This window comes from Nerophis ophidion, unplaced genomic scaffold, assembly GCF_033978795.1.
Source record: "Nerophis ophidion isolate RoL-2023_Sa unplaced genomic scaffold, RoL_Noph_v1.0 HiC_scaffold_36, whole genome shotgun sequence".
Lineage (NCBI taxonomy): Eukaryota > Metazoa > Chordata > Actinopteri > Syngnathiformes > Syngnathidae > Nerophis > Nerophis ophidion.
In genome coordinates, this window is record NW_026906958.1 from 49,700 (window position 1) to 77,315 (window position 27,616).

Below are 27,616 nucleotides of genomic sequence, written 5' to 3' on the forward strand. Positions count from 1 at the left end.
TACATAAAATTAAAAACTCTGTGAATCAAAAGGCTCTTATCATGTTATATAATTCTTTCATACTCCCATATCTTAATTATTGTGTTGAAATCTGGGGAAACAATTACAAATCAAACATCAACTCTACATTTTCACTTCAAAAGAAAGCGATTAGAATTGTAACTTATGCGAATTATCATGACCATACCAATGCTCTGTTCATTCAATTAAAAACATTAAAACTGCACCATCTTGTTGACCTCAATTCTACTATTGTGGCTTTCAAAGCTCATAACCACATGCTGCCTTGGTGTTTACAAGTGAGATTTAAACCCAGAGAGAATCCCTATGACCTCAGAGGTTCAGCCTTCTTTCAGAAAGCCAAAATAAGAATGAGCTTAAAAAGTAGATGTGTTTCTGTTAGAGGAGTTCAACTGTGGAACAGCTTGGATGATTCCTTCAAATGTTCCAGTTCCATTCACACATTGAAAAAACACTTTAAGACCAATGTCTTGAAAAAATATATCACTCTTGAATTAACATTGTAGTTAATACTATGATGAATGTTAATTAAAAATTAAACATGAGATATAAATAATAATAGAAGTACAATTGTTTGTATATATTGTATATATAATTAGTGCAAAGGTCTTATATGTACACAGGGATATTTCACATGCCTGTACTGTGTATAAAATTGAACTACGTTCATGTTGTTTATAATGTTGTTTATAATAAGTTGTGCAAAGGACATTTTGTAATTTTACGAAGTTTATTTTGTACTTGAAATTGTTTACAGGGTTAGGCACAATAAGTGTTTAAGTTCAGCCTAAACCCTTTCGGTCTGTAACATTTTTTATTTTCAATCTCTGAATGTACAACTTTTTATTTTCAATCTATGAATGTACAACTGTTTGTTTGCTTTGTTGACCATTGACCAAAGAACAATAAACTTGAACTTGAACTAATTATTAGTAATAAAAGACACTTGTATATGTACATATCATGTATAATTGTGTGTGTAAACACAATAAGAGAAGAAGAATGGCGCCACATATGCTGTGTCCACATGTTGTCTGCTCACTATACATCCATTCATTGTTACCTCAGCAAACATGACGCAAAATACTTGCATATGTTTTTGAGAACGACAACGACTGAATGTCTGACGACAAACAAAAATAGAAATGTTGTATTATTACATGTTATAACATTCTTTGTACAGTAGATGGCGCCCTTGTATTGTGCAAATGATCAAAGAGGGAAAAAACACCTGAAGTCTTGTGACTGACATCTATTCTGCTTTACTGGATCTCACTTGGGAGAGTTTTGCATCATAATAAAGTACATTTAATACTTGTTGAAATTCCCTTTTAAAAGACTTCAAAATGTAACGCTTGCCAAAAAGTAATTTGGAGTATTGAAAAAAACGTAATGAACTTCAATATGATTTATTTCATTAAACTAACTGAGATTTAGGTTGTTTTTATTCCAGAAAAGATGTGTCAGTAAGTAGATATTTTCCACATCACTTTATGTTAAGTGCCATAATGTTTAGTTTTTGGGCTGATTCCAGGTTTTAAAAAGGTATTGCATCAAGTCAAAAGTAATAGGTTGTATTATATTTTTTAAATTTTTCCAACATCGATGCAGCAACTATAAAGCAGAAAATATGTGTCAATCATTTAGAAGATACTGCAAGTCACTTTTTTGCTGGCATCATGTCGTAATTAAGGGGTTATATTTCACATAAAGTCTATTTTTTAACGTTAAGAATACTTATAGTGCTATAATATTTTAACATATTTCCGAACAATATAACAATACATAATATAAGACTACTAGATAATACAATTTATTATATCGCTTTTTTAAAGCTTTTTTTAAAGCACGAAACATCTCGCGAGAGCAGAGCAGTGCTGTCTCGTGACGTCAAGTGTGCCAACTGTCGTAAAAGCACATGGAAGAAGGACAAAGAAGTGAAGGCGGACGCTAATAAGTTAGTGTTGTTATTTGTTCGCTATGATGTAAATATTTATGTCGTAAAGAGACATATTTAATTATTTATTTCAGGGTAGAACGTCTCAGTCTGCGAACATATTTTCGTTGCTTTGCTAGTCAGGACTATAAAGCTGAGAAGCGTCACGTGCTAGTTAGCTTAGCTTGTTAGCTGCTAACAAAGAAACGCGGACGTTATCAACACTTCGCTAAGTAGAAATCAAATCTGAGTGTAAAGTGTTGTGATTGTGTGAAAATGTGCGAAAGAACGGGAGCAAAGTGTGAGGAGGAACTTTCCAAAAGAAAAGAGGAGGACAATCAACTACTGGACGCTGTTTTCAAGAAACATCAAGTTGTGTTACACATAAAAGGTTTGTTGACTTCTTACTCTCACATCTTTACTAACTTTATATTTGATTATTAACACTATTCTTAAACATATTGTGTATAAGAAAGTAAATTGTCTGGTGGGGATGATGCACTGCCTCCAACTCGTACCTTTTTAAATGTCTTATACTTTTAAATACATTGCCTCTCAATTTGTAACCTGTAAATATTAAGAAGCTTACAGAATATGTTTTTCTTATTCTTATTATTATTCCACAGATATTATTACATGTCAAATTTAGAGGAAAAAAACCCCAGCATGTTTAAAGGAGATAAAATAAAAAGACTACTGAGTACATTTTGTTAATCAACTAATTCTAAATTTGATGTTACTTTAGAATGCTTAAGTGCAGTTCCCCTCTAATAATTTTGATTGACGGTACAGTTTGATGGTTGATAGGCAGAACCTTTTAATTGGCTATTGTCTACAGACGTGCACAAATTCAGAACACTCGATGTTTCCACAGACAAATAAATGTAAATTCTCAGATGAAACAGTCTAGAGAGCCAATTCCAATTACTAGATAGTCAAAGTTAATGTAAACTTTTCAACTATTCAACATCATCATTGTCAAATGCTTACAATTACCGTATTTCCTTGAATTGCCACAGGGCATATAGTATGTGCCTGCCTTGAATTACTGCCGGGTCAAACTCGCTTGGCAAAATAATTAGCGCATGCTTAGTATTACCGCGGGCTTCACGGTGGCAGAGGGGTTAGTGCGTCTGCCTCACAATACGAAGGTCCTGCAGTCCTGGGTTCAAATCCAGGCTCGGGATCTTTCTATGTGGAGTTTGCATGTTCTCCCCATGAATGCGTGGGTTCCCTCCGGGTACTCCGGCTTCCTCCCACTTCCAAAGACATGCACCTGGGGATAGGCCCCTCCCACCTCCAAAGACATGCACCTGGGGATAGGTTGATTGGCAACACTAAATGGTCCCTAGTGTGTGAATGTGAGTGTGAATGTTGTCTGTCTATCTGTGTTGGCCCTGCGATGAGGTGGCGACTTGTCCAGGGTGTACCCCGCCTTCCGCCCGATTGTAGCTGAGATAGGCGCCAGCGCCCCCCGCGACCCCAAAAGGGAATAAGTGGTAGAAAATGGATGGATGGATAGTATTACCGCCTGGTCAAACTCGTGACGTCATGAGTGACACTTCCCCTGTCATCATTTTGAAAATGGAGGAGGCTGATTTCAATACCTGTAATTTTAAATCGCATAAAGGGAAGAAGATTAAGAGCTATTCAGTAAGATTTAAGGTCCAAGCTTACATCACACTCAAATTTTTACTGCATGCCTTTGGTAAGTGCCGGAATGAGAAGAGGTTTTGAAATAATTAGCGCATGCTTACTTTTACCGCATCCCTTTTGATAAGCGCAGGAGTGAGAAGAGGCTATGAAGAGGTTATGATAATGTGGGATCCCTTTGTGCAGCCCTTTGAGACACTCGTGATTTAGGGCTATATAAGTAAACATTGATTGATTGATTCATGAAAACGAGACCGTTTAGCCACACACTATTTATTAGAGGTTTATGTCAGTGGCGTGTAGACTTTTTTTGAAGCAGTGTAACATTGAATCTGGTCTGGTTTTATTATTTAAGTATGGAAAGTCTGGAATCTATACCAAAATGTATGTTGATTCTTTTCGGTACTTTTTGATACTTTTCTAAATAAAGGGCACCACAAAAAAATGCATTACTGGCTTTATTTTAACACAAAATCTTAGGGTACATTAAACATATGTTTATTATGCAAGTTTGTCCTTAAATAAAATAGTGAACATACTAGACAACTTGTCTTTTAGTAGTAAGTAAACAAACAAAGGCTCCTAATTTAGTCTGTTGACATATGCAGTAACATATTGTGTCTTTTATATTCTATTATTTTGTACACATTATTAAGGACAAGTGGTAGAAAATTAATTATTAATCTACTTGTTCATTTACTGTCAATGTCTGCTTGCTTTATATCTTAACATGTTTTATCTACACCTCTGTTAAAATGTAATAATCACTTGTTCTTCTGTTGCTTGATACTTTACATCAGTTTTGGATGATACCACGAATTAGTGTATCAATCCGATACCAAGTAGTTACAGGATCATACATTGGTCATATTCAAAGTCCTCATGTGTCCAGGGACATATTTCCTGACTTTATAAATATAATATGAAATAAAAAAACTAAAGAAGATTTTGTGATGATAAATATCGATGTAATCATAGTATTGACGAGATACATTCCTGTACTTTGTTGCTTGCTTATGGTTGTCCATCGATTCGATGATGACCATCTTCTTTTATTTGTGAGTCTGCTGATGTTTGAACAGTCCGATCCTGGATCCACAGATGCGGTTACAGACCGGGCATGTGAAGGAGGTGCTGGGGGGAGCAGAGGTGGCTCGGCAAGCATGCCTCTTCGCACGCTTTGCTGCACGGTGTTGTGTGCGCTGTTCCTCTATATAATCCACTCCCTGTGAGGAGTGGGAGCGCCAGAGGTCTCGGCAGGAAGCAAGTTCCTCCAGTGAAGAGGGGTTGATCTGGCATCTCTTCAGTGTGGTCTTCATTTGGTCTTTGAACCGCTTCTTCTGCCCACCAGCACTGCGTTGGCCTAGGTGCAACTGACCATAGAGGATTTTGCGTGGGAGTCTATGGCTGGGCATTCGGATGACATGCCCCAACCACCTGAGTTGATGTCGGGTCATGATGGACTCCACAATGCAGCTGCCTGTGGAGTTTGAGGTTGCTGTTCTGAAAAACCCTTCTCCTTAGACGACCAAAAGATGCTGATGCTTGCTTGAGGCGGTTCTGGATCTCGTCATCCATTGAGCAGGTGTCAGACATTATGCTCCCCAGGTATTTAAAGGTGGGCACCGTGAGCAGCTGTTGCCCTGCTGCTGTGAGGGTTATTGTGGGGCTTTGTGGGAGGTCAGCACTAGACAGACAGAGTACCTCTGTCTTCTGGGTGTTGATCGTCAGTCCCATTCTGGTATATGCAGTTACAACTGCCGAGAGGATGTTTTGCAGAGCCTGTGGTGTATGGGCAACCAGGGCACAGTCATCGGCGTATTGCAGCTATATGATGGTCTCTGAGGTCAGCTTGGTAGTTGCCTGTAGCCTCCTGATGTTAAACAGGTTACCATCAAGCCTGAAGTCTATGGTAACTCCAGCCTGCTCCTCCATCCCCCTACGTAGCAGTGTTGTGACACAGACGAGGAAGATATTGAAGAGAACTGGAGCCAGCACACAGCCCTGCCTCATTCCGGTTTTCACACCAAAGGGATCTGAGCGGTGTCTTCCCACTACCACTCGGGCCATCATCCCAGAATGGAACTGTGCAAGGATAGTGAGAAACTTGGGTGGACACCCAAATCTCTTCAGGACTTGTCACAGTTGGTCCCTGTTTACGGTGTCAAATGCCTTTGAAAAGTCGACAAAGGCAATGAACAAGTCCTTGTGCTGCTCCCGGCATTTCTCTTGGAGCTGACGTGTCACAAAGATCATGTGAACTCTCCCCCTGTCCTTCCGAAAACCACACTGCGACTCTGGGGTGACCCGTTCTGATATTGCGGGGATGAGTCTGCGGAGCATGACCTTGGCAAGGACCTTTCCAGTAATGGCCAACAGAGAGATACTCCTACTATTGGAGCAGATGGATTTGTCTCCTTTGTTCTTGTAGATGGTCACAATGTTGGTATCTTTCCACTGTTGCGGGACACACTCTCGTCTCCACACCTCTGAAATGTAGAGATGCAGTGTCCGTGTACAGAGGTAGCCTCCTTCCTTGTCAGGTCCAGGGGATTTATTGTTTTTCAGGGTTTTGACTGCATGCAGGATTTCTTTGAAGGTTGGGGGGAGGTCGAGATCTGGCAAGCTAGGATGTTCAGGGAGCTCTGCAAGGACAGTTGGGTCCACTGGGGTAGGCTGGTTGAGCACGGTGTTAAAATGCTCAGCCCACCGCTCCACTATCATAGCCTGATCCTTGATTAAAGATGTTCCATCAGCAGATCTAACAGGTGCCAGGGAGCAGTTTCTGGGGCCGTAGATGGTTTTCACTGCATCATAGAAACTGTGCATATCATTTCTATCAGCGTGAGACTGGATCTCATTGGCCTTTGAGATCCACCACTCATCTTTCAGTTTTCTGAGAGTTGTTTGGGCCTCAGAACGAAGGGCTTGCCATTGCCTTTTATGGAATTGGGATTGTGGGTTGTTCAGGGTGGCTCTGTGTGCCTTGTGCATTCTGTACAGGAGGGTGGAGATCTCTCCAGCATTCTGGTCAAACCAGTCCTGGTGTTTCTTAGCTTTGAAACCAATGACTTGGGCTGCAGTGTCAAAGAGGATGGTGGATAGGGAGGTCCACTTCTAATCCATCCCAGACTCTGAGGTGATCAGCGGCTCAATGTCTGCCAGCTTCTCAGCTAGGGAGCGACGGAAGTTGTCACGGGTGTCGCTGCTGGAGAGTCTGGCACAGTTGAGTGTTTTCCTCTTAGGTGCACCGTGACGTGTTAGGGGCCGAACATGCATTCTGACCTTTGTCAGAATTATGCGGTGGTCGGTCCAGCAGTCTGCCCCTCGCATAGCTCTTGTAATGAGCACGTCCTTGAGGTCAGCCCTCTTCACGAACGCAAAGTCGATCAGGTGCCAGTGTTTGGACCTGGGATCCATCCAGGATGCCTTATATTTGTTCTTTTGTTGGAAGATGGTGTTTGTGATGGTAAGATTGTGTTCCGCACAGAGACTAAGGAGTCTCCTGCCACTGGGGTTGACTTTTCCAATGCCGTGGGCGCCTGTCACACCATTCCAGTTTTGCGTGTTCTTTCCGACTCTTGCATTGAAATCACCAAGCAGCATGATTTTGTCACTCCTCGGGATGTGACTGAAGATGTCATCGAGTGCCTGGTAGAAGCAATCCTTCTCTTCATCATTGGATGGCAGAGTTGGTGCATAGGCACTTACCAAAGTGACATGTCTGCATTTTGCAAGGGGGATGCGAAGAGTCATGAGCTTTTCACTGACACCCACTGGTGATTCTGTGAGCTTGAGCAGAAGGCTGTTCTTGATTGCAAAACCAACTCCGTGAAGGTGTGGTCCGCCCATGGGGTATCCTTTCCAAAAGAATGTATAACCCTCTCTTACTTCATTGAGTGAGCCTTCCTCGAGGAATCGGGTCTCACTGAGTGCTGCCACATCCACATTGTAGGGCTTTAACTCGCTGGCAACAAGTGCTGTTCTGCGCTGTGGTCTGTCCGGACTGGCATCCAGGAGTGTCCTTATGTTCCATGCTGCAATTCTAAATGGAATGTCCCGACAGGTGCGGTTTCCTGCCCGGGTACTGTGTTGAGTGGGCAATCTTTAGGCCACCTTTTCTAGGCCTTCCCCCAATTGGGGTGAGCAGTGCGGTCCCTAAATAGGGGCTGCTCAGACGCACAGGAGTCTGCCGGAAACAGCTGCCACTCAATCCCGGCTGCTAACGACCGTCGTCCTGTGCCGCTGACGTTTAGTGATTTAGAAGTAGCTAAAATATTGTCGACTGCAGAATGGGCTTTAGCTGCTAGCTAGCTTGCAATGTCTTAAAGCACCTCTTCCTCAGGGTGTTACAGTTATAACTTTACCTTTATTGTTAGTTTTAGACCAAAATGCGTCCATTCTCCTTTCTCTGTTTACACACTGTGTCTGCTTGTAAGTGCTGTGTGTGTGTGCGCTGCCGAACATGCTCCTCTGCCCGTAAACCAGCAATGACACGGCATGACAACGGGGGACAAGGGGGGACCGGTACTTTTTCGAGGCGGTATCGTACCAAATATGATTCATTAGTATCGCGGTACTATACTAATACTGGTATACAATACAACCCGAGAAAGTCATTTACAGTATGATGTGCAGGACTTCTTATTTAGATGTTATTGGATCAGTTCACTGTCATTTTCATGTAACACATGTTGTATTTGTTTTGTTCATACCACGGGTGTCAAACTCATTTTAGATGGGGGGCCACATGGAGAAAAGTCTACTCCCAAGTGGGCCGGACTGGTAAAATCACGGCACAATAACTTAAAAACAGAGACAACTTCAGATTTCACAACAAAATTAGGCATAATAATGTGTTAATTCCACAACTGTATATATCGGTATCGGTTGATATCGGAATGGGTAATTAAGAGTTGGACAATATCGGAATATCGGATATCGGCAAAAAAGCCATTATCGGACATCTCTAGTCGTTATTTATACTTTCTGAATAAATTATTTGATAATGTTCATCAGTCCACTCATTGGTGTTTATTATCAATCTATCAAGATAATAAAATATCAACATCAAATTACAGGATGTTATTCATGTAGTCTGCTAATTTTCCTCGACTGCTGCATTAACATTGTGTTTTTGTTTTTTTCCCATATGTAGCATCATCTACAACAGGGGTCGGCAACCTTTACCACTCAAAGAGCCATTTTGACCCCTTTCACTAAATAAAAAAAACAATGGGAGCCACAAAACTCATTTGGAATTTTAAATGAAATAACACTGCAAACAGAGTTTTTTTTTTGCTTTGTGTTATGTATAAACCAGAGGTCTCAGACACGCGGCCCGCACCTTAATATGAAAATGTAACGTTAGTGCGACCTGCAAGATTTATATGAATGCCGCTTGACGGCATCACACTAGCCAACCCTCCTAATTCTCCCGGGAGACTGTTGAATTTCAGAGCATCTATTCTCGTGAATGTCGGCTGGTTTTCACCCTGACAACAATAATAAGGGCATGCTATGATGGTGGTATCTTTAATGGCCCCTGCAACCTGTGCTAACAGCTTACCGGCCCAGTCGCATGTTGATGTGTCTGCAGTGCATACTTGTTCAACAGCCATCCAGGTCACACCGACGGTACCCGTTTAAACAACTTTAACACTCTTACTAATATACGCCACACTGTGAACCCACACCAAAGAAGAATGACATCCGGAGAACATCTGCAGTGTAACACAACATGAACACAACCAAACAAATACCCAGAATACTATGCATCACTGACTGTTCCGGGTAGATTATACACCCCCCCCCCAACCCCGCCTACCTCAACCGACGCACAGGGGGGGGGGGGCATAATCCATACTTGCCAACCCTCTCGGATTTTCCGGGAGGCCCCCGAAATTCAGCGCCTCTCCCAAAAACCTCCCAGGGCAAATTCAGGCGGAGCTGGAAGCCACGCCCCCTCCGCGTCGACAGTCTGTTTTCACGTCCACTTTCCCACACTATAAAGATCGTGTCTGTCCAATGATGTTATAACTGCAGAATGATGGAGGGCGAGTTCTTGGTTTCTTATGTGGGTTTATTGTTAGGCAGTTTCATTAACGTCCTCCTAGCGCGGTAATAACACACCACAACAGCAGTCACGTTTTCGTCTACCGTAAAGCTGTTCGTCTGCCGTAAAGCAATGTCGTGACACTCTTAAACAGGCAATACTGCAATCTACTGTACATAGAATAGAATGTAGAATAGAATGTACTTTATTGATCCCTGGGAGAAATTCAGCTCCACAGTTCACTCACAATAAACAATTATAATAAAAAATAATATATATAATATATTACATATATGATATATGATATATGAAAAATATACATTTATTCTACATATATTCTACATTCTAGGAGCTTTGCTAGACTTCTTCTCTCTGACACCACCGACAGGATCACCACTGCCAGCTTCAGAGTTTCACACAGTTTTATTTTCCTTTTCCACACAACAGTTGGACTTCTGCTTTTCAGCTCCCACACAACAGTTCTCGTCCTGCTGTGCAGCTCTCTGCCTCCTTCCTCCCTCATGGTCTCCAGGGCTGCCAAATAAAGGAACTGGTGATTAGATAACTCATTCCAGCTGAGGTATCCACTCACCTGTTGCCGCTTCGTGGCCGGCCCCTGCACATACCCCACCCGCACGGAACGCATGCGTCATGCCCCTCTCCACATCAAGTATTTTTTATATATTTATGTATTTATATATATATATATATATATATAAATACATAAATATATAAAATAGTTGACTCTTAACCACACCCCGCCCCCCAACCACGCCCCCCACCTCCCGAAATTGGAGGTCTCAAGGTTGGTAAGTATGGTATAATCTACCCGGAAGAGTCAGTGGTGCATAAGATTCTGGGTATTAGTTCTGTTGTGTTCATGTTGTGTTACAGTGCGGCTGTTCTCCCCAAATGTGTTTGCCATTTTTGTTTGGTGTGGGTTCACAGTGTGGCGCATATTAGTAAGAGTGTTAAAGTTATTTATACCACAACCATCAGTGTAACCTGTGTGGCTGTTGACCAAGTATGCCTTGCAGTCGATGATGTGTGCTATCAGGGGTCACATGCTACATGTGACCTGCCGGCATGCAGATAGCATGGCGTGAAGGCGGGCGCGACAAAATGTTTTAAAGATCGTTAAAAGCATTGTCACCATGACACACCTTCAAAACAATAATGCGGGTGTAAACCGGAGAATGTTAGCCCAGGGATATTTCTGGGAAAGGTACTGCAATCCGGACAACCTCCGGGAAAAATTTTAAGAGTCGGCAAGTACACAGCTTAGCCACATCAGAGTGATCAAAGAACCAGCATGCGAGAGCGGGTTGCCGACCCCTGATCTACAAAGATACACAGAATTTTTATTGTGACATCTAGTGGACGCATTCAGAACAGCCGTTTCTTTCATTAAAACATTTCGGCTCATTTTTATGTTTAGCAAACTCATTCCGCGGGCCGGATAAAACCTATTCATGGGCCTAATCTGGCCCGCGGGCAGTACGTTTGACACCCTTGGTTTATACAGTTTATACTTTGGTTATTTCCGGTTGTTTCCGTGTGCCCAAATAGGATCGGCCGGAAAAGAGGAAAAAAAACAAGAGAGCGGGAGACTTGTGAAGACAACAAAACTATTCTAAACTCAACTGTAACTGGCATTACTTTGCTAGCGTGACAAATGAGGCTGATGGTTCTGTAATTTAGGCACTGCCTTGAATTCTCTTTCTTAGGGAGGGGGGTCAATTTTTGGGGCCACTGCTTTGTTTCCCAAAATCTTTTGGCAGAAGTGTGTCAGTGCTCTTATAGTGCTTTATATATATATATATATATATATATATATATATATATATATATATTTAAAGTTAAAGTAGCAATGATTGTCACACACCTACTAGGTGTGGCGAAATTTGTCCTCTGTATTTGACCCATATACTGGATACAATCATGTTCTGCTAAAATACATCAACTAATAGTTAATACGTTTCTTAACTAAATTGCCGACAAATTTAAAGTGCACATAAAAAACAGTTTCACCGCTTTTGTCAGAACTTCCCTATGGCTTCTTCTGTTTGTTTGAGGTTGTCAATACTGCCACAACTGGTGGAAAAGTGTATTACAATTGAGTACCATACAAAACACAGCTGGGAAACATGTGTTTTTGCACTCTATGCTTGAGACAGGGTGTTTTAAACTAAGTATAATCATATGTGGTTGGACATGGGCATTGATTTTTTGAAGTGGTATTAAAAATGGCATTAATTAATAGACAGAAACATTATATTTGCTGGTACTTGTAGAAACCCTGCTGCTGCCCGTCAACAAAAAGTTCCACCTCCTCTCTGTAGTGCTTCTCCTTGTCGTCATGTATGAGACCCACCACTGTTGTGTCTTCCACATACCTAACTAAGTGGTTTGTGTTGTACTGAGCACAACAGTCATGGGTCATCAGGATGTAACAAGTAAGGGGCTGAGCACACAGCCCTGTGGAGAGCCTGTGCTCAGCATAATGGTGTCTGATCTGTTATTGCCTCTCCGTACAAATAATTAAAAAGTCCTTTGTTTAGTTTTGCAGGGGTGTTTCAGTCCTAGTGAGTCCATTTTGTTGATCAGGAGCTGTGGGATTATGGTATTGTAGTCCAAACTGAAATCCACAAACAGCATCTGGACCAATGTGGTCATTTTTTTCCCCCAGGTGTTGCGGAGACAGGTGTACTGCGGTGGTTATGGCATCCCTTACCACCACCTCGTGTGAACATGGAGTGAGTGAATGCTGGATTCTCACTTCTCTGTGAAGCGCTTTGAGTAAAAGCACTGCATAAATCTAATCCATTATTAGTCTTATTATTATTATCCTTGGTGAAACACTTGGATATGCAAAGTGAAGGGGGGTTGGGTAGAGGTGATGTGACCTTTGACCAGCCTGTCAAAGCACTTCATGGTTAGATTATGAATTAAGAACGCCTTGATCAATGCTGATTAGTTCTTAGAAGGACTTTTCAAATTGCCCCCCCTCAAATTTCCTAGCCTGTTTCTTTTACTCACTGTACCACTTTTGAAGTCATTTTAGAGGCTGGGACAAAAGGAAGTCTTTCTTGTGTTTTTATTAACTACACACTTTTAACACAACACACAAAAGAACTCATTAACACGCTAACAGTGTCAGTCCAAAACTATTTCTATTCTCTCTTAATTGTATTGACTTATTGACCCAACAGATGTCCAGCAGCCCCCTCACATAAAAAAGGAAGAGGAGGATCCACAGCCCCCCCACATGAAAGAGGAAGAGGAGGAAGTGTGGATCAGTCAGGAGGGAGAGTGTCCTGTAGGGCAGGAGGAGGCTGATGTCAGCAAGTTTCCACTGACTGTTGTCTCTGTGAAGACTGAAGAGCATGAAGACAAACCACCTGAGTCCTCACAGCTTCATCACAGTCCAAGTAAGCACAACATTTTATTCTCAGGGCATTCAATCCATCACAACTGGACTCTTCACTTTGTCTTACAAGACCTTTGTCCTCTCATCCAAGTAGGCTTCATCACTTCATGCTCATACACTTCAAGTTTTAAATCTAATCATTGGAATTTAGAGGGGAACTGCAATTTTGGGGGGAATTTTTCTATTTTTCACAATCATTATGAAAGACACAACGGTTGATATATTTACACAAAAAAATCACATTCTAACTAGGGCTGGGCGATATGGCCTTTTTTTAATATCTCAATATGTTTAGTCCACATCACGATACAGCATATATATGTGGATATTTTGCCTTAGCCTTGAATGAACACTTGATGCATATAATCACAGCAGTATGATGATTCTATGTGTCTACATTCAAACATTCTTCTTCATACTGCTTTAATATATGCTACTTTTAAACTTTCATGCAGAGAGGGAAACCACAACTAAGTCAAATTAGCAAAACTTTATTTATTAAACAGTTATTAAACAGTGGCACCAACATTCATGTCATTTCCAAACAAAGTGCAAGATTGTCAGAGACATTTCAAAACAAGCTATTAGTGCACTTTTGTGCATGATGTCACAAAAGATATTTCAATAAGTGTCAAATAAAAATGTGCTGCAAAATAGGAAATCAAATAGTGTATGTCCTTCGCTATGTGGTAGGTTCCTACGGACGTTATCTCCTTCTGTTGTTGACAATTTTTTTCATACGGTGTTGATGTGGAAATGGTTGCTTGGGCATTTTGTGGGTGTGGCACCAAACTGAGATGTTGACATGCAGAGTTTCAAGCACTCCTCATTCTCTAGCGGGTGACTTTTCAAATGATGCTACACATTAGCAGGGCTGCTACTTTTTGTAGCAACGCTTTTGCCGCATACTTGACATATTACGGTTGTCTTTTCAACATCTTCCCTTTTGAAGCCAAACCACCGCCAGACAATGGACTCCCTGCCGTTTTTCTTGGGAATTAATTATTCCTTCATTTGTTACCAGATTAGCACCTTCTTTCTCTCGTATTACCACTAGCACCACCCCGTTAGCACCACAGCTAACGTTATAATGCCGCTACCTGTCTGCTCTGCGAGGGCGTATGACGTTGCACGCGCGACAGTATGTGACGTATGTGAGAAGGTGCGCTTGTTTTATGTCTCTGTGAGAAGGACAGACAAGGAGTGAGAAGAGGATGTAGTGTAATGCCCGCAGCTAAAAGCAACTGCGTGAGAACATATACTCCAATACTAACGATATAGTCATTTTTTATATCGCACAGAGACAAACCCACAATATATGGAGTATATTCCATATATATATGTGGATGTGTGAAACTGTCCCCCTGCAGATGAGGGAGACATTCTTCTTGGTGTTCCATCTACAGGACACAAACAAAACACATTTTAGGGACGGCGTGGCGCAGTGGGAGAGTGGCCGTGCGCAACCTGAGGGTCCCTGGTTCAAATCCCACCTAGTACCAACCTCGTCACGTCCGTTGTGTCCTGAGCAAGACACTTCACCCTTGCTCCTGATGGGTCCTGGTTGGCGCCTTGCATGGCAGCTCCCTCCATCAGTGTGTGAATGTGTGTGTGAATGGGTAAATGTGGAAATAGTGTCAAAGCGCTTTGAGTACCTTGAAGGTAGAAAAGCGCTATACAAGTACAACCCATTTATCATGTATCGCCCAGCCCTAATTCTAACTCATAAATGTAAATAAAAGTCCACTTGCAATGGAGCCAATGGGAGGTCCTCTCTAACCATCCAAAAAAGGCCGACAATACACCATTTGCATTTTGTGGCTTGAATATCGACAAAGTATTAGTTGAGTTTGAGTTTATTTGGAACATGCAAGCATACATGATACATCACACATGCAACATGATACATCACACATGCATGTATACAACATGATACATCACACATACAACATGATACATCACACATGCATGCATACAACATGATACATCACACATGCATGCATACAACATGATACATCACACATACAACATGATACATCACACATGCATGCATACAACATGATACATCACACATGCATGCATACAACATGATACATCACACATGCATGCATACAACATGATACATCACACAAACATGCATACAACATGATACATCACACATACAACATGATACATCACACATACAACATGATACATCACACATACAACATGATACATCACACATACAACATGATACATCACACATGCATACAACATGATACATCACACGTGCATACAACATGATACATCACACATACAACATGATACATCACACATGCATACAACATGATACATCACACATACAACATGATACATCACACATACAACATGATACATCACACATACAACATGATACATCACACATACAACATGATACATCACACATACAACATGATACATCACACATACAACATGATACATCACACATACAACATGATACATCACACATGCATGCGTACAACATGATACATCACACATGCATGTATACAACATGATACATCACACATACAACATGATACATCACACATACAACTTGATACATCACACATGCATGCATACAACATGATACATCACACATACAACATGATACATCACACATGCATGCATACAACATGATACATCACACATGCATGTATACAACATGATACATCACACATACATGCATACAACATGATACATCACACATACAAATTGATACATCACACATACAACATGAAAAATCACACATACAACATGATACATCACACATACAACATGATACATCACACATACAACATGATACATCACACATGCATGCATACAACATGATACATCACACATGCATGCATACAACATGATACATCACACATGCATGCATACAACATGATACATCACACATGCATGCATACAACATGATACATCACACATGCATGCATACAACATGATACATCACACATGCATGCATACAACATGATACATCACACATGCATGCATACAACATGATACATCACACATACATGCATACAACATGATACATCACACATACAACATGATACATCACACATACAACATGATACATCACACATACAACATGATACATTACACATACAATATGATACATCACACATACAACATGATACATCACACATACAACATGATACATCACACATACAACATGATACATCACACATACAACATGATACATCACACATATAACATGATACATCACACATGCATGCATACAACATGATACATCACACATACATGCATACAACATGATACATCACACATGCATGCATACAACATGATACATCACACATGCATGCATACAACATGATACATCACACAAACATGCATATAACATGATACATCACACACACAACATGATACATCACACATACAACATGATACATCACACATACAACATGATACATCACACATACAACATGATACATCACACATACAACTTGATACATCACACATGCATGCATACAACATGATACATCACACATACAACATGATACATCACACATGCATGCATACAACATGATACATCACACATGCATGCATACAACATGATACATCACACATACCTGCATACAACATGATACATCACACATACAAATTGATACATCACACATAAAACATGATACATCACACATACAACATGAAAAATCACACATACAACATGATACATCACACATACAACATGATACATCACACATACAACATGATACATCACACATACATACAACATGATACATCACACATGCATGCATACAACATGATACATCACACATGCAACATGATACATCACACATGCATGCATACAACATGATACATCACACATACAACATGATACATCGCACATGCATCTATAAAACATGATACATCACACATACATGCATACAACATGATACATCACACATGCATGCCTACAACATGATACATCACACATGCATGCATACAACATGATACATCACACATTTATGCATACAACATGATACATCACACATACATGCATACAACATGATACATCACACATGCATGCATACAACATGATACATCACACATGCATGCATACAACATGATACATCACACATGCATGCATACAACATGATACATCACACATACATGCATACAACATGATACATTACACATGCATGCATACAACATGATACATCACACATGCATGCATACAACATGATACATCACACATGCACACATACAACATGATACATCACACAAACATGCATACAACATGATACATCACACATACAACATGATACATCACACATACAACATGATACATCACACATACAACATGATACATCACACATACAACATGATACATCACACATGCATACAACATGATACATCACACGTGCATACAACATGATACATCACACATACAACATGATACATCACACATGCATACAACATGATACATCACACATACAACATGATACATCACACATACAACATGATACATCACACATACAACATGATACATCACACATACAACATGATACATCACACATGCATGCATACAACATGATACATCACACATGCATGCATACAACATGATACATCACACATGCATGTATACAACATGATACATCACACATACAACATGATACATCACACATACAACTTGATACATCACACATGCATGCATACAACATGATACATCACACATGCATGCATACAACATGATACATCACACATGCATGCATACAACATGATACATCACACATACATGCATACAACATGATACATCACACATACAAATTGATACATCACACATACAACATGATACATCACACATACAACATGAAAAATCACACATACAACATGATACATCACACATACAACATGATACATCACACATACAACATGATACATCACACATACATACAACATGATACATCACACATGCATGCATACAACATGATACATCACACATGCATGTATACAACATGATACATCACACATACAACATGATACATCACACATACATACAACATGATACATCACACATGCATGCATTCAACATGATACATCACACATGCATGTATACAACATGATACATCACACATACAACATGATACATCACACATGCATGCATACAACATGATACATCACACATGCATGCATACAACATGATACATCACACATTTATGCATACAACATGATACATCACACATACATGCATACAACATGATACATCACACATGCATGCATACAACATGATACATCACACATGCATGCATACAACATGATACATTACACATGCATGCATACAACATGATACATCACACATGCATGCATACAACATGATACATCACACATGCATGCATACAACATGATACATCACACATACATGCATACAACATGATACATCACACATGCGTGCATACAACATGATACATCACACATGCGTGCATACAACATGATACCTCACACATGCATGCATACAACATGATACATCACACAAACATGCATACAACATGATACATCAAACATACAACATGATACATCACACATACAACATGATACATCACACATACAACATGATACATCACACATACAACATGATACATCACACATGCATACAACATGATACATCACACGTGCATACAACATGATACATCACACATACAACATGATACATCACACATGCATACAACATGATACATCACACATACAACATGATACATCACACATACAACATGATACATCACACATACAACATGATACATCACACATACAACATGATACATCACACATGCATACAACATGATACATCACACATACAACATGATACATCCCACATACAACATGATACATCACACATACAACATGATACATCACACATACAACATGATACATTACACATGCATGCATACAACATGATACATCACACATGCATACAACATGATACATCACACATGCATACAACATGATACATCACACATGCATGCATACAACATGATACATCACACATACAACATGATACATCACACATGCATGTATACAACATGATACATCACACATACAACATGATACATCACACGTGCATGCATACAACATGATACATCACACATACATGCATACAACATGATACATCACACATACAACATGATACATCACATATACAACATGATACATCACACATACAACATGATATATCACACATACAACATGATACATCACACATACAACATGATACATCACACATACAACATGATACATCACACATACAACATGATACATCACACATACTGTACAACATGATACATCACACATGCATGCATACAACATGATACATCACACATGCATGCATACAACATGATACATCACACATGCATGTATACAACATGATACATCACACATACAACATGATACATCACACATACAACTTGATACATCACACATGCATGCATACAACATGATACATCACACATGCATGCATACAACATGATACATCACACATACATACATACAACATGATACATCACACATACAAATTGATACATCACACATACAACATGATACATCACACATACAACATGAAAAATCACACATACAACATGATACATCACACATACAACATGATACATCACACATACAACATGATACATCACACATACATACAACATGATACATCACACATGCATGCATACAACATGATACATCACACATGCAACATGATACATCACACATGCATGCATACAACATGATACATCACACATACAACATGATACATCGCACATGCATGTATACAACATGATACATCACACATACAACATGATACATCACACATGCATGCATACAACATGATACATCACACATACAACATGATACATCACACATACAACATGATACATCACACATGCATGCATACAACATGATACATCACACATGCATACAACATGATACATCACACATGCATACAACATGATACATCACACATGCATGCATACAACATGATACATCACACATACAACATGATACATCACACATGCATGTATACAACATGATACATCACACATACAACATGATACATCACACGTGCATGCATACAACATGATACATCACACATACATGCATACAACATGATACATCACACATACAACATGATACATCACACATACAACATGATACATCACACATACAACATGATATATCACACATACAACATGATACATCACACATACAACATGATACATCACACATACAACATGATACATCACACATACAAATTGATACATCACACATACAACATGATACATCACACATACAACATGAAAAATCACACATACAACATGATACATCACACATACAACATGATACATCACACATACAACATGATACATCACACATACATACAACATGATACATCACACATGCATGCATACAACATGATACATCACACATGCATGTATACAACATGATACATCACACATACAACATGATACATCACACATACATACAACATGATACATCACACATGCATGCATACAACATGATACATCACACATGCATGTATACAACATGATACATCACACATACAACATGATACATCACACATGCATGCATACAACATGATACATCACACATGCATGCATACAACATGATACATCACACATTTATGCATACAACATGATACATCACACATACATGCATACAACATGATACATCACACATGCATGCATACAACATGATACATCACACATGCATGCATACAACATGATACATCACACATGCATGCATACAACATGATACATCACACATGCATGCATACAACATGATACATCACACATGCATGCATACAACATGATACATCACACATACATGCATACAACATGATACATCACACATGCGTGCATACAACATGATACATCACACATGCGTGCATACAACATGATACCTCACACATGCATGCATACAACATGATACATCACACAAACATGCATACAACATGATACATCACACATACAACATGATACATCACACATACAACATGATACATCACACATACAACATGATACATCACACATACAACATGATACATCACACATGCATACAACATGATACATCACACGTGCATACAACATGATACATCACACATACAACATGATACATCACACATGCATACAACATGATACATCACACATACAACATGATACATCACACATACAACATGATACATCACACATACAACATGATACATCACACATGCATACAACATGATACATCACACATACAACATGATACATCCCACATACAACATGATACATCACACATACAACATGATACATCACACATACAACATGATACATCACACATGCATGCATACAACATGATACATCACACATGCATACAACATGATACATCACACATGCATACAACATGATACATCACACATGCATGCATACAACATGATACATCACACATACAACATGATACATCACACATGCATGTATACAACATGATACATCACACATACAACATGATACATCACACGTGCATGCATACAACATGATACATCACACATACATGCATACAACATGATACATCACACATACAACATGATACATCACACATACAACATGAAACATCACACATACAACATGATATATCACACATACAACATGATACATCACACATACAACATGATACATCACACATACAACATGATACATCACACATACAACATGATACATCACACATACTGTACAACATGATACATCACACATGCATGCATACAACATGATACATCACACATGCATGTATACAACATGATACATCACACATACAACATGATACATCACACATGCATGCATACAACATGATACATCACACATGCATGCATACAACATGATACATCACACATGCATGCATACAACATGATACATCACACATACATACATACAACATGATACATCACACATACAAATTGATACATCACACATACAACATGATACATCACACATACAACATGAAAAATCACACATACAACATGATACATCACACATACAACATGATACATCACACATACAACATGATACATCACACATACATACAACATGATACATCACACATCCATGCATACAACATGATACATCACACATGCAACATGATACATCACACATGCATGCATACAACATGATACATCACACATACAACATGATACATCACACATGCATGCATACAACATGATACATCACACCTACAACATGATACATCACACATACAACATGATACATCACACATGCATGCATACAACATGATACATCACACATGCATACAACATGATACATCACACATGCATACAACATGATACATCACACATGCATGCATACAACATGATACATCACACATACAACATGATACATCACACATGCATGTATACAACATGATACATCACACATACAACATGATACATCACACATACAACATGATACATCACACATGCATGCATACAACATGATACATCACACATGCATACAACATGATACATCACACATGCATACAACATGATACATCACACATGCATGCATACAACATGATACATCACACATACAACATGATACATCACACATGCATGTATACAACATGATACATCACACATACAACATGATACATCACACGTGCATGCATACAACATGATACATCACACATACATGCATACAACATGATACATCACACATACAACATGATACATCACACATACAACATGATACATCACACATACAACATGATACATCACACATACAACATGATACATCACACATACAACATGATACATCACACATACAACATGATATATCACACATACAACATGATATATCACACATACAACATGATACATTACAATTTCTACTTTGTCTTTTCAACATGTTGGAAAAGGAGTAGGAAGAAGCAGAGCTTATTTAATCCTACTCTTTTTCTTTTACATAACAGTTGCTAAAACTTTTGTTCACTTCCAGTTCTTAATTTATCGACAAAATACTCCATAAGTAATCACAATAAAAATAAACAAATAATACTCTGTGAAGTAAGTTCCATTTCATATGGTGAGATGAGTAAGATTATCTAGAAAATGAATGGATTGATGAGATAAATTCAGAATGTTTATTATCATGGTTCTTCTTCTTTCTACTTTGTAAACACTTTAAGTTTGAAGAGTTTCTTGAAGTGGATGATATTAGTACATTGTTTGATTGCTTTGCTTAATCCATTCCATCATTTAATTCCACATCCTGATATACTGAAGGTCTTAAGTGTTGTACGTGCGTACACATGTTTTAAATTACATTTTTCTCTAAGATTATATTTCTCTTTTGTTGAGAAGAATCGTTGTATATTCTTGGCTAGCAGGTTATAGTTTGCTTTGTGTATAATTTTAGCTGTTTGCAAATTCACTATGTTGTGGAATTTCAGTATTTTTGATTGAATAAATAAAGTGTTTGAATGTTCTCTATATCCAACATGATGTATTATTCTAACTCATGGGTGTCAAACTCTGGCCTGTGGGCCAAATTTCATTTGGCCCTTGAGGCAATATCAAATTAACATTAGGGCTGGCACACTGGCATTCACCGCTAATACTCATACTTGCCAACCCTCCCAATTTTCTCAGGAGACTCAAAAATTTCAGTGCCCCTCCCAAATATCTCCAGGGGCCAACCATTTCCCCGAATTTCTCCCAATTTCCACCCGGAAAACAATATTGGGGATATTGTAGGCACTGCCTTTAGCGTCCTCTAGAACTTTTGTCATGTCTGCTTTTCCTACACAGAAACAGCGTGCTGGCGCAGTCACATAACATGTGCGGCTATTACACACACATAAGTGAATGCAAGGCATACTTGGTCAACAGCCATACAGGTCACACTGAGGGTGGCCGTATAAACAACTTTAACACTGGTACAAATATGCGCCACACTGTGAACTCACACCAAACAATAATGACAAACACATTTCGGGAAAACATCCACACTGTAACACAACATAAACACAACAGTGCAAATACCCAGAACCCTTTGCAGCACTAACTCTTCCGGGACGCTACAATATACAATATACCTCAGAAGGCTGCAAATAGAAAAGAGGCATTAATTTTTTATTAAATTTTTATTTAATATGCTATTGATACTTTTTGATTATTATTATTATTATTTGAAACTCGATTCTGCATGTCACTATAAAGTTATATAATCCTTGTTCAATGTTCAATGTAAAACTTGTTTGGGTCCCTGTTAAAAGGTTAATTTGTTCAACCTTGGCCCGCAGCTTTGCTCAGTTTAAAATTTTGGCCCACTCTGTATTTGAGTTTGACACCCCTGTTCTAACTGATCTTTTTTGTAACACAGTTAGTAAATGAAGTGTACTTTTGTAGTTATTTCCTCATTTTTCTGCACAATAACTCAGATATGGTATCACTAGTGAGCAGTAGAGAATATGAAGTGATTTTTAGTCCAGAACATGTTTTGCTTCATTCATTATTGCCGTGTTTCTTGCTACTTTATGTTGTATATTTTTTATATGAGATTTCCAGTTCATTTTATCATAAATCATTTTACCTAGAAATTTGGTTTCATTTACTCTTTTAATTTCTATTCGGCCTATTTATAATTGTGTTTGACTTTCCCTTCTACTGTTGCCAAAAAGCATTATTTTAGTTTTTTCGTATCATCCGCAAATAATACTAATTTTAAATATTTTATAACTTTACAAATGTCATTTATATAAAGATTGAACCATTTTGGTCCTAGTATTGATCCCTGAGGTACACCACAGGATATATTTAGTGTTGCAGAAGTGTGTTCTTCTAGCTTCACGTATTGTTTCCTGTTGTTAAATAACTTCTAATCCAGTTTAAGACCAACCCTCTGATGCTATACCGTTCTAGTTCTTTGATTAAAATATTGTGTTTAAGTGTGTGAAATGCTTTACTTAGATCCATAAACACTGCTGCCGCATATTTTTTTTACTATTTATTGCATTGGTCATTTCTTCTGTCATTTCTATTACAGCCATCGAAGTTGAAATATTAGCTCTGTATACATATTGGTTCTCATCTAATATTCTATGTTGGTTTGTGGAACTCTCTAATCTGTTATTGGACAATTTTTCAATGATTTTAGAAAATATTGGAAGTAAAGTAAGAGGTCTATAATTTGTAAATTGGTGTTTGTCTCCAGTCTTATAAATTGGTGCAACTTTAGCTATTTTCATTTTGTTTGGGAATTTACCTGTTTGAGATGATGGGTATTTTTACGCTGCTTTTGCAGTGTAGCGTGTAGTGTAGCTTGCTACAATTCTCTGAGGATAGCTTAGCTACATTTAATGGAGAGTAACTTGTAGCTTAGCTTACTACATTTTCCAGGTCGCTTGCCCATCACTGTCTGTTTGGCCTAGCTCACATGTGAATAGTTTGAATACTGCAAACTTCTATACAGTAACACCTCATTTGTGTTTTATGTTCTGCAGACGTCCAGCAGGTGTCAGCAGAGAGTCATGAAGATATTCCCTCCAAGCAGCAGGAGTGGAGCTCCAGTGTGGGACAGAAGGAGCTACAGGACCCCTCCCACATTAAAGAGGAGCAGCTTCATGATGAAAATGAAGCTCAGTCCTTACAGCTTCATCACAGTCAAAGTGAGGAGAACAGAGGGGTGGAGCTTGTAAGTCAACACATCACAGAAGCTGATGGAGAGCATTGTGAAGATATAAAGTCAGAACCAGACAGCATCTTTGCTCCACTGTCAGACATGGACCACATGATGTCACACTCTTCTGATCACAGTGACCACATCCAAAAACCTTTGAAGAGTAAAAATGACTCCAAAGGTGATATGAGACATCACACTAACAACAAACACTTGGACTGCTCTGAATGTGGGAAATCATTTAGACACAAGAGTAATTTTACAGTACATATGAGAATACATACTGGAGAGAAACCTTTTACTTGCTCGGTTTGTAAGAAGAGTTTCTCCACAAAGCTTGATATGACCACACACATGAGAACACACACTGGAGAGAAACCTTTTACTTGCACTTTTTGTAAGAAGAGTTTCTCTAGAAAGATTGACATGACCAGACACATGAGAACACACACTGGAGAGAAACCTTTTGCTTGCTCTGTTTGTAAGAAGAGTTTCTCCAGAAATAATCACATGACCACACACATGAGAACACACACTGGAGAAAAACCTTTTGCTTGCTCAGTTTGTGCTAAAAAAGTCAACACTAAGAATGATATGCTATTACACATGAGGATACATACTGGTGATAAACCTTTTACTTGCTCTGTTTGTAAGAAAGGTTTCTTCACAAAGCAACACATGATCACACACATGAGAACACACACTGGAGAGAAACCTTTTGCTTGCTCTGTTTGTAAGAAGAGTTTCTCCATTAAGTCTGCCATGACCTCACACATGAGAACACACACTGGAGAGAAACCTTTTACTTGCTCTGTTTGTGAGAAGAGTTTCTCCAGAAAGCTTACCATGACCGATCACATGAGAACACACACTGGAGAGAAACCTTTTACTTGCTCTGTTTGTAAGAAGAGTTTCTCCAAAAAGCAACACTTGACCACACACATGAGAACACATACTGGAGAGAAACCTTTTACTTGCCTTGTTTGTAAGAAGAGTTTCCCCAGAAAGTGTGACATGACCACACACATGAGAACACACACTGGAGAGAAACCATTTAGTTGCACTGTGTTTGCTATAAGGTTCGGGTTTAAGAATCAGGTCAGTAGACACAAGTGTGTAACAGTCATGGAAGCTGCAGGGAATTAAAAAAAACTTAAAAAGTGAATGTGCTAAATGTACTTTAAGAACACAGCATGTTTAATATAAATTTATATTAGATGTTGTATGTAGTGCATCTTATCTTTTACTGTTAAAGTTAAAGTACCAATGATTGTCACACACACACTAGATGTGGCGAAATTATTCTCTGCATTTGATCCATCACCCTTGATCACCCCCTGGGAAGTGAGGGGAGCAGTGGGCAGCAGCGATGCCGCGCCCGGGAATCATTTATGGTGATTTAACCCCCAATTCAACCTTTAAGGAGAACAATATCACAATTTCACAAGGGTTAAAAACAATAAAAATCAGTTCCCAGTGGCTTGTTGTATTTTGTTGAAGTTTTTTTCAAAATTTTACTGGTCCCAGAATATCCCTCAAAAAAAAGCTTTAAAGTGCCTTATTTTCGCTCTGTGCGAAGACACTATCCATTTCCCTGTGACGTCTTACAGTGCTGCCAATGTAAACAAACAATGGCAGATACCACAGCAAGATATAGCGACATTAGCTCGGATTCAGACTCGGATTTCAGTGGCTTTAGCGAATCAACAGATTACGCATGTATTGAAACGGATGGCTTGAGTATGAAACTATTGAAGAAGAAACTGAAGCTATTGAGCGAATAGCTATTGAAGCTATTCATAGCCATAGCATGGCCGAATAGCTGC

The 27,616-nt window shown here is 39.0% G+C and overlaps 1 protein-coding gene across 3 annotated transcripts; it reads left to right on the plus strand.

Moving 5' to 3' along the window:
• Positions 1 to 1,904: 1,904 nt before the first annotated feature.
• LOC133546677 (gastrula zinc finger protein XlCGF57.1-like) lies at positions 1,905 to 27,260 on the plus strand. Of its 3 annotated transcripts, XM_061892472.1 has the most exons (4): positions 1,905 to 1,978; positions 2,245 to 2,348; positions 12,878 to 13,096; positions 25,615 to 27,260. In XM_061892472.1, the coding sequence occupies exons 3-4, from the start codon at positions 12,934 to 12,936 to the stop codon at positions 26,934 to 26,936; spliced, it is 1,485 nt and encodes a 494-aa protein (XP_061748456.1). In that variant the 5' UTR covers positions 1,905 to 1,978; positions 2,245 to 2,348; positions 12,878 to 12,933; the 3' UTR covers positions 26,937 to 27,260. The 3 variants fall into 3 exon arrangements, with proteins under 3 accessions (XP_061748456.1, XP_061748454.1, XP_061748457.1); XM_061892470.1 differs by having other exon boundaries at positions 1,909 to 2,348; XM_061892473.1 differs by lacking the exon at positions 12,878 to 13,096 and having other exon boundaries at positions 1,909 to 2,348.
• Positions 27,261 to 27,616: the final 356 nt, after the last annotated feature.